The sequence below is a fragment of the Haliotis rubra genome, unplaced genomic scaffold, assembly GCF_003918875.1.
Source record: "Haliotis rubra isolate DU_JTF1 unplaced genomic scaffold, ASM391887v1 Scf1251, whole genome shotgun sequence".
In the NCBI taxonomy this organism is placed as follows: Eukaryota; Metazoa; Mollusca; class Gastropoda; order Lepetellida; family Haliotidae; genus Haliotis; species Haliotis rubra.
In genome coordinates, this window is record NW_025765172.1 from 91,179 (window position 1) to 109,426 (window position 18,248).

At 38.0% G+C, this 18,248-nt stretch overlaps 1 protein-coding gene across 1 annotated transcript in view; it reads left to right on the top strand.

The window, feature by feature from the left end:
* The first annotated feature begins 309 nt into the window (after positions 1–309).
* Positions 310–18,248, top strand: part of LOC124266383 (ankyrin repeat domain-containing protein 50-like) — a 41,312-nt gene continuing 23,373 nt past the window's right edge. Inside the window, exons 1-3 of the mRNA XM_046701191.1 lie at positions 310–419; positions 12,509–12,554; positions 12,724–13,002. Coding sequence (XP_046557147.1) covers positions 12,518–12,554; positions 12,724–13,002 — 316 coding nt within the window. The 5' untranslated portion in view covers positions 310–419; positions 12,509–12,517. The remainder of the gene's footprint in view (positions 420–12,508; positions 12,555–12,723; positions 13,003–18,248) is intronic.

The following is an 18,248-nucleotide window of genomic DNA, read 5'->3' on the forward strand; positions in this document are numbered from 1 at the left end:
CAAATGAATTAATTTCCAGTGTCATTAACGTTCTTACCTCCCATTGCCATTCCTAAATCGATTGTTTTCCAGCACGCATGCGCCCAGGTAGAATTAAGAAGTGAGGTAAAGAGTCGAGACAAGGTAGAATTAAGAAGTGAGGTAAAGAGTCGAGTATAAGAGTGTCCCCGTGGGACATAAATATTGCTCTGCATTACAGAACCATGCAGGGACTGATGGAAGAAACATTTAGAACATTTTATTTCTCTAAGGAATAGTTTCAATATTTTACGTAAGCTTTGGACACTTTGGTCTGATTGCGTCAGTCAGTCTGCCATATTGTCGAGTTGTCTCCCCTGTTTCACAATACCGAAAGTAGGATTTCATGATCGGTTGTTCACAAGACGAGGAGAGGAATTAATCACAACAGACTTCGTTTTGTGAGTTAGTTTTGTGTTTTTAACTTTCATTAAGTATGTTTATCGTCAGAGAAAACATTCAATTGGAAACAAACGGACCTTTCATGGCCCAGCCATCTCAATCATTACGCGTATTCTGACTTGTTTGTCGCATTTTGATGCAAAATATTTATCGATAGAGACTTTCCTGGAGCATTCGTCACCACTCGACCCTTTCCGTAATGGTATTGTGCTTGCCCCGGAATAACACGAGTGTGAGAGCGTTCGATGTTCTGTTGGGTTACGGAAAGGGACGATAGGTGATGAATGTATAACATTAACAGGTTTCGGTTTCAGGTCAAAACCATTTTTTCTAGTTAGGTAAAAGAATACAATAGCATATCTCTAATATTCACCGTCTACTGAGTCATTCCAGACCAACTCAAATTCAGTCGCTATAAACTGGGTGTCATCTGCCCTATTTCCTCAGTGTACAGGTGGAGACAAAAAAACGGGATATGCTTGTGGCTGAACAATGTCAATATCTGATGTGAGGTGAAATTGGGTTTATCGTCATGATTGAGAATATTTCGCTCATATGACGACGTGCATGCGTGTGTATGTGTATGTGCGGCAGCTTGTACTAGCCCAGTACTGAAGCTGGTTTTATAGTGCTAGCCCAGTGGGATACCATGCCGCAGTGAAGCATGAATACCCCCACTCAGACACATTATACTGACTCTGAGCCGACCAGTCCTTGATATACCCATTAATGCCGAGCGCCAGGCATGGACCAACATTTACCATATTTTAACGTCTTTTGGTATGCTGCGGTCGGGGATCGAACCCGCGACCTTCCACTCTCCGGGCGGACGCTCTAACCACTACACCACGGAGGCGGTTCAATAGCTGATGTAATTATTGGTGATACACTAATTAATTGCCAGTCTAATTAGATTGTTCCAATTATTACATATGGCGCTGAGATCTGGGGTTTTCAAAAAAGAAAGAATATTGAAATTATCCATCGTTTGTTTTGCAAATTCGTGTTACAAATTGGTTACAGACCTCCTAAGGCTGTTGCTTATGGGGAAAGCGGGCGCCCCCATCTGTCAAATGTCTATTTTGTAAATTGTAACAAATACTGGATAAGATTATTACACATACATCCAGATAGATACCCAAATCAAAGTTATCGATTTTTATTGTCAACTGAATTTAGAAAGCGCTCATCATGGGCAAGTTATGTAAAACATTTATTGTTTAGATAATGGTTTGGAATTTTATGGAACACACAATCTGTTGGTGATCCAAAGATATTTTTATGTAAATTCATTGAAAGAATTCATGATTGTTTCCAATAAGAGTGGCATCCATCTCTTATTTATAGCAAATCACTGTGTTTTTATTATTCTCATAAATCTCTGTTGAATTGTGAGAAATATCTTCTGTCTAACGTTAGTAACGATAATAAATGTATTTTCACAATGTTTAGGTCAGGATGTAAGACGCTCGGTATTCAGTTATGGCCTCATATGCAAATCTCTCTCTCAATTCAAAGATTGAATGTAAAAATTATGTATTAAATGTAAAAACCTTTGAAAATGGTATATATTTTGGTGGTTTGGACAGTATATAATACATAATTACTTTAAATGACATTTAAAGTGATTCACATACAGGCGAGAATGTATGAATATCTTTTTTGGAGGAACATGTTTCGGAGTATACTCTTTTATCAGGTGGTGGAAAAGCAATGATGATGACAGATGACAGGAAACAGACAACAGCTGCATATAAGCACATGTGAAAAAAACATGATAAGATAACAATGAAGCCATTAGTTAATTAGCACTAAATAAGTTGGATGGACAAGTGGAAGTCAGGGATTATTAATCCAGGCATGAATGATGAAATATCACGCTCCAGTGAACTCGTGGGTGGGAGGAGAGGTGACTCGTCTTTATGGGGGGAGCTAAAGGAACGTCACCATGTATTTCTCAACAAAACAACTACAAATACAGTGTTGCCAGATACTCTGAGATGATAGATGAAGCCTACATTTATCAAGGAAATGTTCAGCTTGTAAAACATTATTGCCTTGACATGCCATGCACCATTTGAAACATCTAATCCTACTGTTGATTATTAGTTTTCCCAGAAATTATTGAGGAAAGTTTCGTTTCCTATACTGATAATAGACTTTTAAAATAGGTGTTACATTATGAAATAAGGAACTAACATGATAGCCAACTCTTGTCTGCTTAAGAATGAACTTTACTACATCAATAGTTATCTCCCCTGGTTTAGCATACAGCTTCCTTTGTTGACATGGCAGATTTGACAGCAGGAGGGAAAAGAAACCTGGTTATTGATTTTGAAAGGGGTGTGACAAATGCAAGATAGTTAAGCGTTAAAAATATCAAAATGAGATGATTAATAGAGGAAGTCCTCAGGTATGTAACGAAACCCTTAGTCGAGAATTACAAAGACTTAACTGGGTGAAAAAGCGCGGAATTCCCTCACCACTGATTAATGATGCACAAAAAGAAAGACGATTAAACTGGTGTAGGGCTCGCGAAAATCAAGATTGGGATAATGTTTCTTTTCTGGTGAAAGATCTGTCTGACTTTTACCGAACTGTGTGAAAATACCATGAAACCTATCTACCAACACCCAAAACATAGCCCGAAAGTTCACCTGTGGGGTGGGATATCATCACGTGGAGTGACGCTGTTGTGTATTTTCACTGGAAATTTGACGAAGGAACGATATGTTGATGTCTTAAATGATCACCTCCTTCCAACAGCCCGAACATTGTATGAAGATAATTGGACTTTCCAGCATGATACAGACCCAAGACATACTGCGGGCTACACAAAACAGTGGATGTCGGACGAAAATGTTCAAGTTTTAGATTGACACTTAGACTGTAAGAGAATCCTATCTCAACATATTCATTTACATAAAACTTCTGTCGGTCATATACATGTATTAGATATTTGTCGAAACAACTTTCTCAATAATTTCTGGGAATACTATACAAGTGTATATGCAAGTACTATTTATAGCCAACCAGGAAGTACTATTAAATCTGCACTAAACAGGACGCTACACGTGACCCAGAAGTCTGATTCCTACTATCTAAATGCATTAATAATAACTATGGTCGCCTATTATCCAGTAACAGTAACTTTCCACTCAGCACCATGAGACGACAATGGGAAATACCTGTGTTTAGGAAGCTTTGTATGAATAACGGGGTATTGATCGAAAAAAATAATGTTACCTTGACCTTACGAGTAGTATTTTTGCATTTGTAACAAGCGCTTTTATTGGATAAATGACGCTAGAGTTTTTCCACAATCTGCTACAGGCTTAAGGGTCGTAATTGGTCAAAATGAAGCACGCGACCCAAGGCAGCCAATCACGTTATGACAGTGGATACCTTCCTATTGTAGTGAAAAAGTTCGTGGCAAAATCGTGTTAACTTGGCCACATATGCTTAAACAATGGAACCTTGATTACGTATTGTGTTAGCCTGACAAACTTTATTCACTTCCATGTATTTTCGCTTTAAACAAATCGAGGAGACCCAACACCGACATGCCATTTGATGGACATTACATGACTTCATGAAAAGATGACAATAGTAACTTAGATGTACGTTTGGCGACCTGTATAAGTAATGTTGCTGATTTTATATGGTATTGATTACTTTATTTCATTCGTAAACAAAAGACTTTGACACATCTTTATTTTGCAGTTTGACAATGTGAACCCGTTGTGTACGAGAATTGTTTTTCACTGTAATATGGGTTTCCTGATATTGTGAAAAGTGATACATTATGTGTATACATGTATACAATGACTGTTAAAACGCTATGCATCTGTGATGTGAATCTAGTACACACTCACCAAGAAACAAAGATATCTAATAACATTATCCCATTGTGGAATGAAGATTGGTGTAAAGTGAGATAAATAAGGACATTGATAGTTTATTTGTCTGGAAATTTGAAAAATACATTTATCAATAAGAGACCATAAAAGGCTTTGGTTGATGAAAAAAAAATGTATTAGCTCTTTATGTTATTATCATCTGTTTGGACTTGATTAAGATTACCACATAAATCATACATTTGCGGCTCTTACATGTCAGGACAATTAAGGAAGTGAATGAACACCGTAAAAGATTGTTACTGTAAACTTTAATTTAACTTTCAAAAGTATTTAGAAACATACATTTGTAATTACAACTGATAATAATTACGTCCGAATGCAAATTTAACATATATTCACAGCACCAAAAACCGGATAGTAAACCATTGAAATATACGTAAATACAGTAGGAAATACATATGCCATGACCGGGTTTACGTATGTTTTCAGATATTTCCTAACTTCGGGCATATATTTCATATGAATCTATACCTTTGAAACATATGCTCATCGTACATTTTCGTATGCACAAGCACCTCGTTCATGTATGCCCTGACCGGATTGTCGGGGATTTCCAAATATGAATTGCACAACAGATACCCCGGTAAATACATGATCATACAGTATTTCCAATGCATTCCTTTGGATTTCAGTGGGTGCTGAAATTTCCGATTTCGTTCTAAGTTTACTCGGGTTGGAAAGATGTGAATTAACTTAGGTGGGGAAACACAAGTACATTTTCAAATTTGCAAATGTTTACACACCTTAGATATTTATGTATCATACCGGATTTCAGGGGTATGTATATGAACGGTTCATACACAATCATGTTTCCTGTATTCAAGCAACATGATCATATGTTTCCATCATGTGAATTACTTGGCTCATGTAATTTCACTTTCACACATTTTAGTACGTTTAATAACAACGTTCACATGACCTCAATATTCTTATCACCAAAGAGCCTGACAAAGAAAGTGGTATTACGCAAGCTAACACGCCTTATTAAGCTGCACTCGCTCTTGCTACCAGTATCAGTTACGCCTTGTCTGTGGTGTTGGCAAATCTTGTGATGTGAATGTTTCGAGGGATTGAAAGGTTCAGTGGTGAACAAAGGGCGATGCGTTGCCCCTTTGTCCTAGCAAGTGTCCCTAGCTGCCCTAAAAGAATAGCACTTTGTCTCTCTTGGAGCACAGTCAAATATGCTACACGAACGAACTCGTAATTTCACAAGTCTGTTCAGCTCGCGCATCACTACTGTACAATAATTGTGGCAGTACATAATTGGAATATTATTGCACTTGCTGTAATAAACGCCATACATAAACTTTAAAGTTTGTTTCACTAACGCAAAAGTATACAATAAGAAACAATGCCATATCAAATTATATATTCTGTGAGACATGAAATGAAAAATTGTTTTTATCGAGTAGCGATTATGACCGGATAGCACAGGCGGGTGCGTTCTCTGAGTATATCATAGACATGTTGGATCTCCGTGCCTTTTGTGAAATTCGTCTATATTGTCCTGTTTAAATTGACGATCCATAACTCAGATTGCGAGTGAATATCACGTAATTAATTGTGATGTCGCATTGCTTTAAATTTCCCTGTCGAAGAAGTCATTCTCACAAGATGTATATTCCCTTGTTTGGAGAAGATCTATGGCTATTACGCCCCAGTGTTGCCAAACATCTTATAGGCCTTTAGTCTGACACAGACGCGGAGTGAGTGAGTGAGTTGAGTTTTACGCCACACTCAGCAATATTCCAGCTATATGGCGGCGGTCTGTAAATAATCGAGCCTGGACCAGACAATCCAGTGATCAACATCATGAGCATCGATCTGCGCAATTGGGAACCGATGACATATGTCAACCAAGTCAGCGAGCCTGACTACCCGATCCCGTAAGTCGCCTTTTACGACAAGCATCGTCGCCTTTTATAGCAAGCATGGGTTGCTGAAGGGCTATTCTACCCCGGACCTTCACGGGTCCAAAGACGCGGACATCGCATGTTCAGGTTCTGATCTGACAGGAGCTGAAAATATCATTCCGACATGAATACAATATCTCAGCGTTTTCCTAAGTAAGTGGAGATCTTTCTACAACATTGGAAATAACTGTATCGTTGTCCATCTGATATTCCCCCCGAACGAAAGCTCTATCCATTTAGGGTACAATGTGTAAGTTACAGAATTTTAGGGAATAGTCTTAAGACTTTTCTACTTTGACCAAGATTCTTCGAGAACTTGTAACAGTCGTTTGAGAAGATCAAAAGAGGAAAGGGTAGTGCGCGATGTATATGACGGACGTATATGGAGAACGTTCGAAGAACTTTATAAATACAATATTAGAAATACCGGTTATGTTTAAAACGCACCTTCAATCTGATAGCCAGAGGGATTATTGTGAAAGATCGTAGTATGTATCATCATAAACGGGCCAAGATAAAAGTACATGTCATTCATCTCCACATTATATCCCTTTTATAGACACGGGACATCGTTGTTACAGGTAGGGCAAACACTTTCTTCTAAAGTATCTGCCGGTTTCACGCTACATACATGTGTTCAGATTATCGAGAAAACTAGCGACGCAAGTTCTCCTCCATCACACCAGAGACCACATAATCTATCATATGGCCTTTGATCACACATATAATTGTATAGATACCCAGTGTTTATTGATAGCGATAAAGCAACTTATCAAAATTTACAGCCGACAGTATCATCTGCATTACTCTCTTACATAAGGTGAAATATTACAGGCTTGTCATGGTAACGATAATTTGGCATACTATTTATTGTGTTGTTCTTTAATCTGTGATTAGAACTTAAATCAGCAAGTGAGCATGTTAAGAAAAGAGAAGCTGTAAAACGAAATGTATTGTGATCGAACCTATAGGCCTTTGTAAAAGCGAGTTTCAAGTCACCTACATAAAAACCTGTTTTCATGATAAGTATCTGCTAATCCGTGGCACCATTCCGACCATATCGTGGGCATGTGTTTGTGAATCATAATCAAATAGTGATGTTACAAGCAGCCCATGCCGCGTCAACAACACATGCAAACAGGGGCGTAGCTACCATTATTAAGACAGCTCGAGCATTCACATGATCTTCGCTAAAAATAATTTACAGTAAATCACAGTAAACAGGTTATTCTTCATATCATAGCTTTCAGTGATGATTGTTTTTCCATCGACATGTATGAGGATGTTTTGTTACAGTCATGATTATATGTGAATCATCACTGAAATGCAGTTGTTTATTTATCATTTGTTTATCAATTATTTTAGAAAAAACACCAAATAGTCGATGTATGGTATTGTATCAGTGCAGCTGACATGTATAAAATATGTCCAAACATATTTGTATATGAGGAAATCACACTTGAATTTCCATGGTGGTAAGACTTCGGTCCGTTGTTGGGACGTTGTCTGTCATACAGACCCTGAAGCAAATATATCCAAGCCAACGCAAGTCTACAAAATGTGGCAAGTCTAGATTTTCACAGCTTCAGGAGAAAGTCTCAGGGCTCCTTTTCCTTATATAATATTCTTTTTTTACTATCAACTTTTTTCTGTAAAATATGTTCATATCAGAGACTAGTTGTTAATCTAGTTCTGACGGGTAGAAGACAAAAGACAAAATGGATACTAGTGCTGTTACATTTTGTAATTATATATAAACATTCGTCCTTGTCTCGGGATAAATGTACATTCGGAGGATATCGAAATCTAGGTTAAGCTAGTTGAATCATATTTACAATTAAAAGACCCAAACAATGGTGTGTTGTCAACATTTTTGGTTTTCCATAGTCACAGAACGATATTTTCTCCCCTTCCGTCTCTAGGAAAACTCACTGCAGGGTTCGGGTTATGGAGAGCCATACCGAACACCCACAGCTGGCGGGACCAACATCTCCAGTAACATTTACATCTGCCAACGCTTAATTCGCAAGTGGTGAGGCAATAAGCTAATGAGGCTAAGGGTCCTGTACCATGTTTGTGAAATATCTGTGATGCCTTATATGAAGTCTATCATCTAAGCAAGTCTAGCTATGTATGGCGTTAAGTCACTGCTTTAAGAAAGGCTCCTTTAGAATTTTATCTGGTCAATATTAGTATTTCCATCATATCGGAAAATACATAGACTAACGCTTAGTGTCTGAATATATATATAATTTTGATGGTAACAAACAAGCCCATTTAAATTGAGCCCCAGGAAGACACGAGATTCAGTCCGGCTAGCCATGGCTGCAGTTAGCTATAGATATGTTTACTTTGTAACCCGACCCCCAAAGTGAGTTAGGGTTCTTGCAGATGTTAACAGACCCTGGACCTGAGGAGATCTAGACTTGCTTCATTTAAGGCTTTAGCATTGCGCAGAGGGCTTGGCAGTAGGGGAAATAATGTGGTTCAGGGACTGTGAGACAGACTAAACAGTAAGGAAAATAATGTGGTTCAGGGACTGTGAGACAGACTATAAAATGCATGGCAACCTACACTTCATTGTGCCTATCACTTTAAAACACAAGGGTTATTTCCTTTGGGTTAACTGACAGGCTTTCGGTGTCAAATATTTGGAACTCCAGCCAAAGGTGATGTTATGCTGTCTGGAAATATGGCCTTTTTGTAATGCCATAATGATAAGTGATTGTTGTACATATGATGTTTTTGAAGGATAATATCAGCGTACTAATACTTTGCACGTGTTTCCCCCAACTCTTTCCATACCCGTAAAAGTTAACTTTCCAATATATGCCTGTAAGAAAATACTGTAAAGTAATGGGATTGCTGAATTTGGCCACCGGAGGTAGTGACCACAGCACTCTGGTTATACTGTATTGGGAGAGGACAGAGCTTGGCAAGATACCAATAAATATGCTTGTCATTTAAACCTTTATCTGATATTTGTGGAATGTGATTTTATAATTGAAGATGCTTCCTGCACCTATAGCCCCAATATAGATGTTGTTAGTCCAAATTACTTCGTCTCTTTTTTTCAATTGAAATTAAGATCTTTGCCCTTTGTCAAAATAGTATAGTTTCAGTCTTAATGTGCCTTTGTCGGGAAACAAACACCGGTTTTTAACCTGACAAGCGAACGCTTTAGCCACGAGCGTACCCCATCATTCCTTGATACTGTTGGTACATTTATTATACATTCAAGATTGAACCCAGTTTTGTCACCATATATCCTTCAGTTTTTATGTTAGTGACATGATCTGCACACTGATTATTTAATGAGTGGATTATATATAGTGATTGTTTGCGATCTTTATCCAATTTAGTTTTCCATTGATCTAGTAATTTTCAGTTTCTGTTTCCACGAAATTCTGTATGAAGGTACTTTTAACAGTTTCACCCATTAACAGTAAAGCATACAGATAATACGTTTCGGTACTTTGATAGATTAATAAGTACATATTATATTCCATGGTATTGAGATACCAAAATGATTAACATGATTATATAATGTATAACAAATTAGACAGCAAAAAACAAAAGCAAAAAAGAAAACGCATGAGCAACACAATGCTGTCAGGTAGTAAGCTTTCAACAATTATCGAAACTCCTTAGTTATGAGCTAATTGCAATCACTACAATTTCCTATAGTCTGCCCAACAGATGGAAACAAGATAGGTCTAATATGAAAATTATGAGCTAATTGCAATCACTACAATTTTCTTTAGTCTACCCAAGAGGTGGAAACAAAATATGTCTACAGTATATTTCGTCGGGTAACTGAAATTTGAGAAAACGTCCGTATGGAATAATACATGTATTCCGAATCAAAAAGAGGTCACACCAAGTATGTGCATGTTCACACATTTACAAAAGTAATTTACACCGGGAATCATTAATACATTGTAATCATCTTTTATGACAGTATAGATAATGAAATTTGTTCAGTTATGATCAGTCGGATAACTCATACAAGTGAGCACTAAAATTAGGGACCTACCGGTTCATGTCTGTGTGAACACATTCGTCTAGATCTGTGTTTTATTGTAATTAGCAGTGTCTACTAGTATAGCATATATAAAAAGTGTACCTAAGGTCAGTTCTTTAAACTGTTATGTAATTTCCATTACAAAAAGTATAAATGATATTACCTATTGGTCAGAAAGACTTATCAGTACCCCAACACCGACCACCGCAACCACCCCACCCTAGGCCTACCCCGTGCCACACCCTCTCCCTCGCACATACACACACACTCCCTAACATACATATCGCTCTGGCCCATAGACCCGATATTTGAATCTTTTAAACAGACACCATGTGTATGTCAAGAAAGACACGTGCGTTATTAGTGGTGCTCAGTCATGGGTATCACTTCACCATGTGTTACTAATTATCTCAGTACATTATGGCGTGGTCGGACGGGCTAACGAACCCTATGTGACAGTTACATTACAGCACCATTGAAATACATGTTAAAGTAGTGCTAATCTTGTAACACTATACTTACTCATTTCCAACCATTTACGCATGTACAAAATACATGACAAACCTAACTCTGGTCATACGAGATTTAAAGGGTATTGAAACGCATGTCCTACAATCACAGCATTTACATATGTTACACATGTTAGGAAACACATGGAAACAATGGCCAGATTTACACACCTGTGAAATACATGTAAATGCAGAGTCGAATGTTCGTTCATTTTAACACCCTTTTAAACGTGTGTAAATCTGACGGCCAGATGATACGTAGATTTCAAACGTTGTTCATATGGCCGCCGGATGAAACGAGTATTTCCTGACGTTAGTAAATTTGGGTAATACAGTCATTTTGTGTGGTGATTGTTTTTATTATTCTTATTATCATATAAGACGCTTCTTTTAAACACATCAATATGCGAGTATTCCTGTAACGTATATATTACTATTGATATTATACAGGGTTATCAGTCTTGTTTGAAGCAGTTCTGATGTTCATATGCCAATATGAAATCGTTTTTGATAGGCACGAGTCGCTAGCTAGCTTGTCCCGGAATACAATGAGCTGACCTTCGGATCAGCGCACCAAGCGTGTTGGTGAAGGGAAGATAAACTGCAAAAGGTCGCCAATTAACAATTCTACACAGACTAAATTTATATATAAAAAGGAACACAAATTACTGCGAAGAAAGTGACACTGCTCAATGAGGTGTACATAGTTTCTGAAAACATGGGTGCCGTTGTACAATACAACTTTTAATAAGGTTGAACTTAGTAACTAAGGTCAACCTTAAGGTAACCTTAACAACCTTCCTACATTTGGTTCAACCTAAACGTTGGAAAGATACTTAGATACTTAGCGCAATCTCAGTTGGCATCTTCAGCGCAGGAGATTCAATCCATGTCCGTAGTTACACGTGAGTTATCCCCTCAGCTCGAACTGATAAACAATTAGACGGTTGACTGTGTATGTTAATGTGGACAACACGCGCACCTGGCGTCAATGTAATGTAAATGAGGAAGAATATGTCATAACACAAGAACATATTTTATTGGATAATACCTTTCTTTGTTTATAATGCACGTGGCTATTTCTCTTCATAGTATTCTAGTATTCAGGTAAACTAGTATTGCTTGACAACGGTACAAGAATCTGTATCGAAACGTCGAACTCACGAATAAAAAGAAGTTGTTATCCATAAAGTTTGTTATATGAGGTAGAGCCGTGTCGGCTACTACCAAACAGCTAACACCATATGACAATTCCTGTTGTGTTTTATTAGATGAAGCAATAAGTTATATCAACAAAGACCGGTGCGATCGTGATGTCCACCAATGCTGTTGCTGATAGATATTTCACATCGTCAAACCTTCATTTGTTTTTCACTCTTGCCGACTCGTCCGAACACCCTTGTCTGGCTATTGGGAACAGCGAAACAGACCCGACAACCAGACTGGAGTGTAAAGAAAAATGTACAGTTTTGTTTATATCCAGTCTTCATATTCCTTATGTTTTTTTTCTTTGTCATATGGGCAATGGTTTAACACAACATCGTATTATTTATTTATATTTTTGGGGTAGCTTTTGTAATCACTTTCAAAACTCTTTTCTTTGCTATTTCCACACTATAGCCTTTTGCTTTGTCAACCACAACTGATGCATTACAACAGAGAACATAATGGAAATATTCATGATAAAGGACAGAACGATAACAAATGTCTCTTCACTTTCAGACAGAGCCAATGATGCTGGGGTACATCCTGCTTGTCACAATATTTGGTGAGTTATTGTTTCCATAAAAAATTATATAGGGGGTTATCCGCGAGTGTGTTGAAATATATCCCGTTTGCGGAATACACATTTCATATATTAGTTGATTAATTGATTTTATAATACGTTTGAATAAGTTGCCAACAGTTTGAACACCGTGTATATTTCTATGTTTCAGCAGTCGAGGTAAAGAGTGAGGAATGTCCCTTGGGTACATATCGTGAAACCTGTGACAAAAACTGTAGCACTAACTGTGCCCCTTCTGCTTCTGACAAGAAAGTCCACTGTCACAAACTGACTGGAAAGTGTTCAGAAGGATGCAACGCAGGTTGGCATGGGGACCAGTGTAATCTGGGGTGTAGCAGGAACTGCCGCAACTATGTCTGTAACGTACAAACTGGAACTTGCATACAATGTAAAGCGAACTATTCAGGGGATTATTGTGAGACATACGAAGGTATGTGGACTGAAGAATTTGTATTTTATGCGGTTTTCATGATAACATGCACACAATGGTTTGCCCGTTAACCGATGCCTGACATATATGTCAAAAGCATGCCTATTTCCAGTCATATGAACAGTATCAAACACACTGGTTTGTGACAGGGTTATTTTGTAACCGTCAGACAGTCGACTTCATAAGCAGTGTGGAGCTTGTAAACGCCACAGGTTCATGTACTTCGGAAATATCTCCGTTACGTCTGTAATGTCATCCATGTCACTGACCAACTCTGATACTTAGCACGATTTTGGTATTGTATGAATCTATTGCGGTTTCTCAGCACTTATTCAGGTAAACTAGTATTGCACTCTTTCAAATGTTACTATACATTAGTTTGAAGAAGAAGAATATATGTGTAGTTCCAAAAGGGTATGTAGAGTAACTGCAAATTATTTTTAGATTCGTGTATCTTTGTTATTCTACAAATTAAAGGTCATGGTAATAAAACCACATTGTAATATATAATAATACATAATGCTTAAAATGTATAAGGAATTAAAACATTATCAATTATTCAAAAGGAGACAAAATATGAATTGCTTTTCAGTCTGCCTACACTTTAGTGCCACATTTTATATTGTATAATAAAACCCCAGCATCTCAGATGTAAGAAAACAAGTCATCAGAGCAGTAAGAGAAACGCACACAAAGTTTCTACATGTACCATTCAGTAAAATTGTCATGTCTGTCCAAAAAATGTATGGTATTACTTTTTTTTAGTTTTGCGAGTGTTAAAGAAACAATGTTTAATAGGTGGTGTACTTCGAAAGAGGTCAATGGTGTTTTGATAGTTTGAGGCAGTTGCTTATGCTTGGGAATTTTAAACAGTGTGTATCAGTTTTGAGGATACTGATGTCCTACAAACTCTGATTTGGGATAGTACCACTTCCCGATGAGTCATCAGCCAAATGCAGTTTTGTTAGTTTTGTGGTTTTACATGTTAGTTGTTGAAACTTCCTATTAACATGGTGGGTATATTTAATTATTCATGTGTTGTTACTCCTGCTGAGAATGATTATGGGTTAAACAATAACATTTCCCCTTCCAAATAAGCACCCCCACACCTTTAAAAGCATTTGAGGAAGAATGACTGTCGAAAATCCAGACGTTTAATCCCAACTGGAGGACAACTTGCTTTTCTGTCAACAAACTCAGAACCAAACCAAAGTCTTGCCTCGAAGCCTTAAATGCGTCAAACTCTTAGAGTTAGTTAAGGTCACATGCAACGTAAAACACAACTTTGCAGATTCTGATACCTTTCGGTATGGACATACCGAAACAAATCGTCAAAAATTCAAATTCAACTTATAAAGTTGAAAAATAACGCGATGAAAAAAAACGCGCGAAATCGGAGTTCAAACGTTTCACTAATTTTCCCCCGATTTTTCTGGGGAAAACGGGTTTCAACAGCTGGGCTGCGCTCATAGCACGTGCGCAAGTAAATAGGTTTGCGCAGCTTGGAAGCCGGTTGTCGGGTGAATACTCCGTGAAGGCTTTGGTGTGAGCTATTTTTCTAACGTTTTGTTGATATCTCACAGGCGCGAGCTTTTGATATGTTATGACAGTAAATTAACTGTTTATATAATTTCATTTGTCTATTTCACCACACGTTCTTCTTACCGAGACACTTTCTCAGTTCGATACTTAAAGGTCACATGCAACGTAAAACACAACTTTGCAGATTCTGATACCTTTCGGTATGGACATAGCGAAACAAATCGTCAAACATGCAAATTCAGCTTATAAAGTTGAAAAATGACGCGATGAAAAAAAACGCGCGAAATCGGAGTTCAAACGTTTCACTAATTTTCCCCAGACTTTTCTGGGGAATACAGGTTTCAATAGCTGGGCTGCGCTCATAGCACGTGCGCAAGTAAATAGGTTTGCGCAGCTTGGAAGCCGGTTGTCGGGTGAATACTCCGTGAAGGCTTTGGTGTGAGCTATTTTTCTAACGTTTTGTTGATATTTCACAGGCGCGAGCTTTTGATATGTTATGACAGTAAATTAACTGTTTATATAATTTCATTTGTCTATTTCACCACACGTTCTTCTTACCGAGACACTTTCTCAGTTCGATACTTAAAGGTCACATGCAACGTAAAACACAACTTTGCAGATTCTGATACCTTTCGGTATGGACATAGCGAAACAAATCGTCAAACATGCAAATTCAACTTATAAAGTTGAAAAATGACGCGATGAAAAAAAACGCGCGAAATCGGAGTTCAAACGTTTCACTAATTTTCCCCAGACTTTTCTGGGGAATACGGGTTTCAATAGCTGGGCTGCGCTCATAGCACGTGTGCAAGTAAATAGGTTTGCGCACCTTGGAAGCCGGTTGTCGGGTGAATACTCCGTGAAGGCTTTGGTGTGAGCTATTTTTCTAACGTTTTGTTGATATTTCACAGGCGCGAGCTTTTGATATGTTATGACAGTAAATTAACTGTTTATATAATTTCATTTGTCTATTTCACCACACGTTCTTCTTACCGAGACACTTTCTCAGTTCGATACTTAAAGGTCACATGCAACGTAAAACACAACTTTGCAGATTCTGATACCTTTCGGTATGGACATAGCGAAACAAATCGTCAAACATGCAAATTCAACTTATAAAGTTGAAAAATGACGCGATGAAAAAAAACGCGCGAAATCGGAGTTCAAACGTTTCACTAATTTTCCCCAGACTTTTCTGGGGAATACGGGTTTCAACAGCTGGGCTGCGCTCATAGCACGTCCGCAGTTAAATAGGTTCGCGCAGCTTGGAAGCCGGTTGTCGGGTGAATACTCGGTGAAGGCTTTGGTGTGAGCTATTTTTCTAATGTTTTGTTGATATCTCACAGGCGCGAGCTTTTGATATGTTATGACAGTAAATAAACTGTTTATATAATTTCATTTGTCTATTTCACCACACGTTCTTCTTACCGAGTCACTTTCTCACTTCGATACTTAAGAGCAATGTCATTATTTAGCGTTGACAGAATTTCTAACTGTGATATAGATATGTCGTTGTCACAGACAAAACTCAATGTCTTGTTTTATTGACGCCTGTGTGTCTGCCTGCCTGTCTGCTAATGACAATATTCAATACACAGCTGCTATCACTGACCACATGCAATTTGAACTTAACACCGATCAGGCTATACACCATAAACAAAACGCATTGATTTATGGCCCGAGTTCGGTCTCTGTCCCATTATGTAATTACACAGACAGGCAGGTGTGATACTTGAACACATGACATGTTATGATGTCTGTTGATTGCAAAATGTTATACACAAAAAATGAGCATGTATTTACAAAACCCAACATCTCTATATATACACACACAATGACCCGTGAGGGCGGCATCTGCTAATGAACCAGTCGTTACACTTGAGTGCACACCCACCCGCTCTGACTGGGTTCGGTATCCCGGCTGCTTCGTTTCGAGGGAGGTAATCCCAAGTACAAAATATTGCACTTTTGATTTGCGATTATACGCTTATAATTTTGTTTATTTGTTTTTTCATAATCAGCAATGCATATTATATGTCATGAAGAAGTGATAATTGTGTTTTAATTATGTTTGATTTTTTGGTTGCATGTGACCTTTAAAAGCAATGTCATTATTTAGCGTTGACAGAATGTCTAACTGTGATATAGATATGACGTTGTCACAGACAAAACTCAATGTCTTGTTTTATTGACACCTGTGTGTCTGCCTGCCTGTCTGCTAATGACAATATTCAATACACAGCTGCTATCACTGACCACTGCAATTTGAACTTAACACCAATCAGGCTATACACCATAAACAAAATGTATTGATTTATGGCCCGAGTTCGGTCTCTGTCCCATTATGTAATTACACAGACAGGCAGGTGTGGTACTTGAACACATGACATGTTATGATGTCTGTTGATTGCAAAATGTTATACACAAAAAATGAGCATGCATTTACAAAATCCAACATCTCTCTCTATATATACACACAATTAGCCGTGAAGGCATCTGCAAATGAACCAGCCGTTACACTTGAGTGCACACCCACCCGCTCTGACTGGGTTTGGTATCCCGCCTGCTTCGTTTCTTGGGAAGTAACCGAAGTACACAATTTTGCACTTTCGATTTGCGATTGTATGCTTATAATTTTGTTTATATATTTCTTCGTAACCAGCAATGTATATTATATGTCATGAATAAGTGATAATTGTGTTTTAATTATGTTTGATTTTTTGGTTGCATGTGACCTTTAAAGAATCGTCAGCCAATGTACCAGCCTGCTTTAATGATCTACTATCAGCAAATCAAAAGTCCGAACACCTCCTGACACACGCTGCTTAAAATCTGCAAGCAGACCAAACAGCCTCAAATAATTAGAATCACCACTGACCTATTTTGAAGTTCACCATATATCAAATATAGTCCTTCTCATTAGCAAACTCAACAAAAGTGATGCCATCCTTTTGCTTAGTAGACCAATACTTTCGCCTGTAAGCTTAAGAAACCTATCCATCAAAGGCACAAAATCACACCACACTTCTCTAAAAGTATAAAATGCATTTCTCTCAATAATACTATTATCAGCCATCATGGAAGCTACCATATAATTTATTCCAAAAATATTTACAATTTTAGATTACAATATTAGATTAAAAACTTCGAATGAATTACTGCAACGTTGCATTAAATCGACTCTCGGGACCTCTACCGGCCGAGCGAACCCCATAGAGTTATGTCCCTTGGAATGCTCTTTACGAATATCGTAAGACTCAACTTGTCTTTGAAACCAGTCCGGCAAACACCGACAATACCGCGTGCGAAAGTTTTCGATGTACGGAGCAATTGTTTACTTTTCATATTTGGCACACTTTCAGTTATCGATTTTAGACCAGTGGGCAATCCTTTTGTTCCGAAGGGCGATTATTCTTTTTTTGCATTGTCCAACTTCCGGTCTTGTTCCCGACTCAATGTGCGCTACGACAACTTTCGATATGTAAAGACAGAGCCAAGCTAACGCGTTGTCCTGCTGCATCTTCATTGCAAAACGGTTGCATGCAGCGAAAAACCCCTTAACTGAAACATGTATTGCGGTGATTGTTAGTTAAGAACAGCGGCGTCTGTTTAAGCTCAAAGTGTCAACGAACTGTCACCATTCGAGATAACAGGAAAAGCGCCACGAAAACTAGATGTATTGGGAGGGAATTTCCTACGACTAT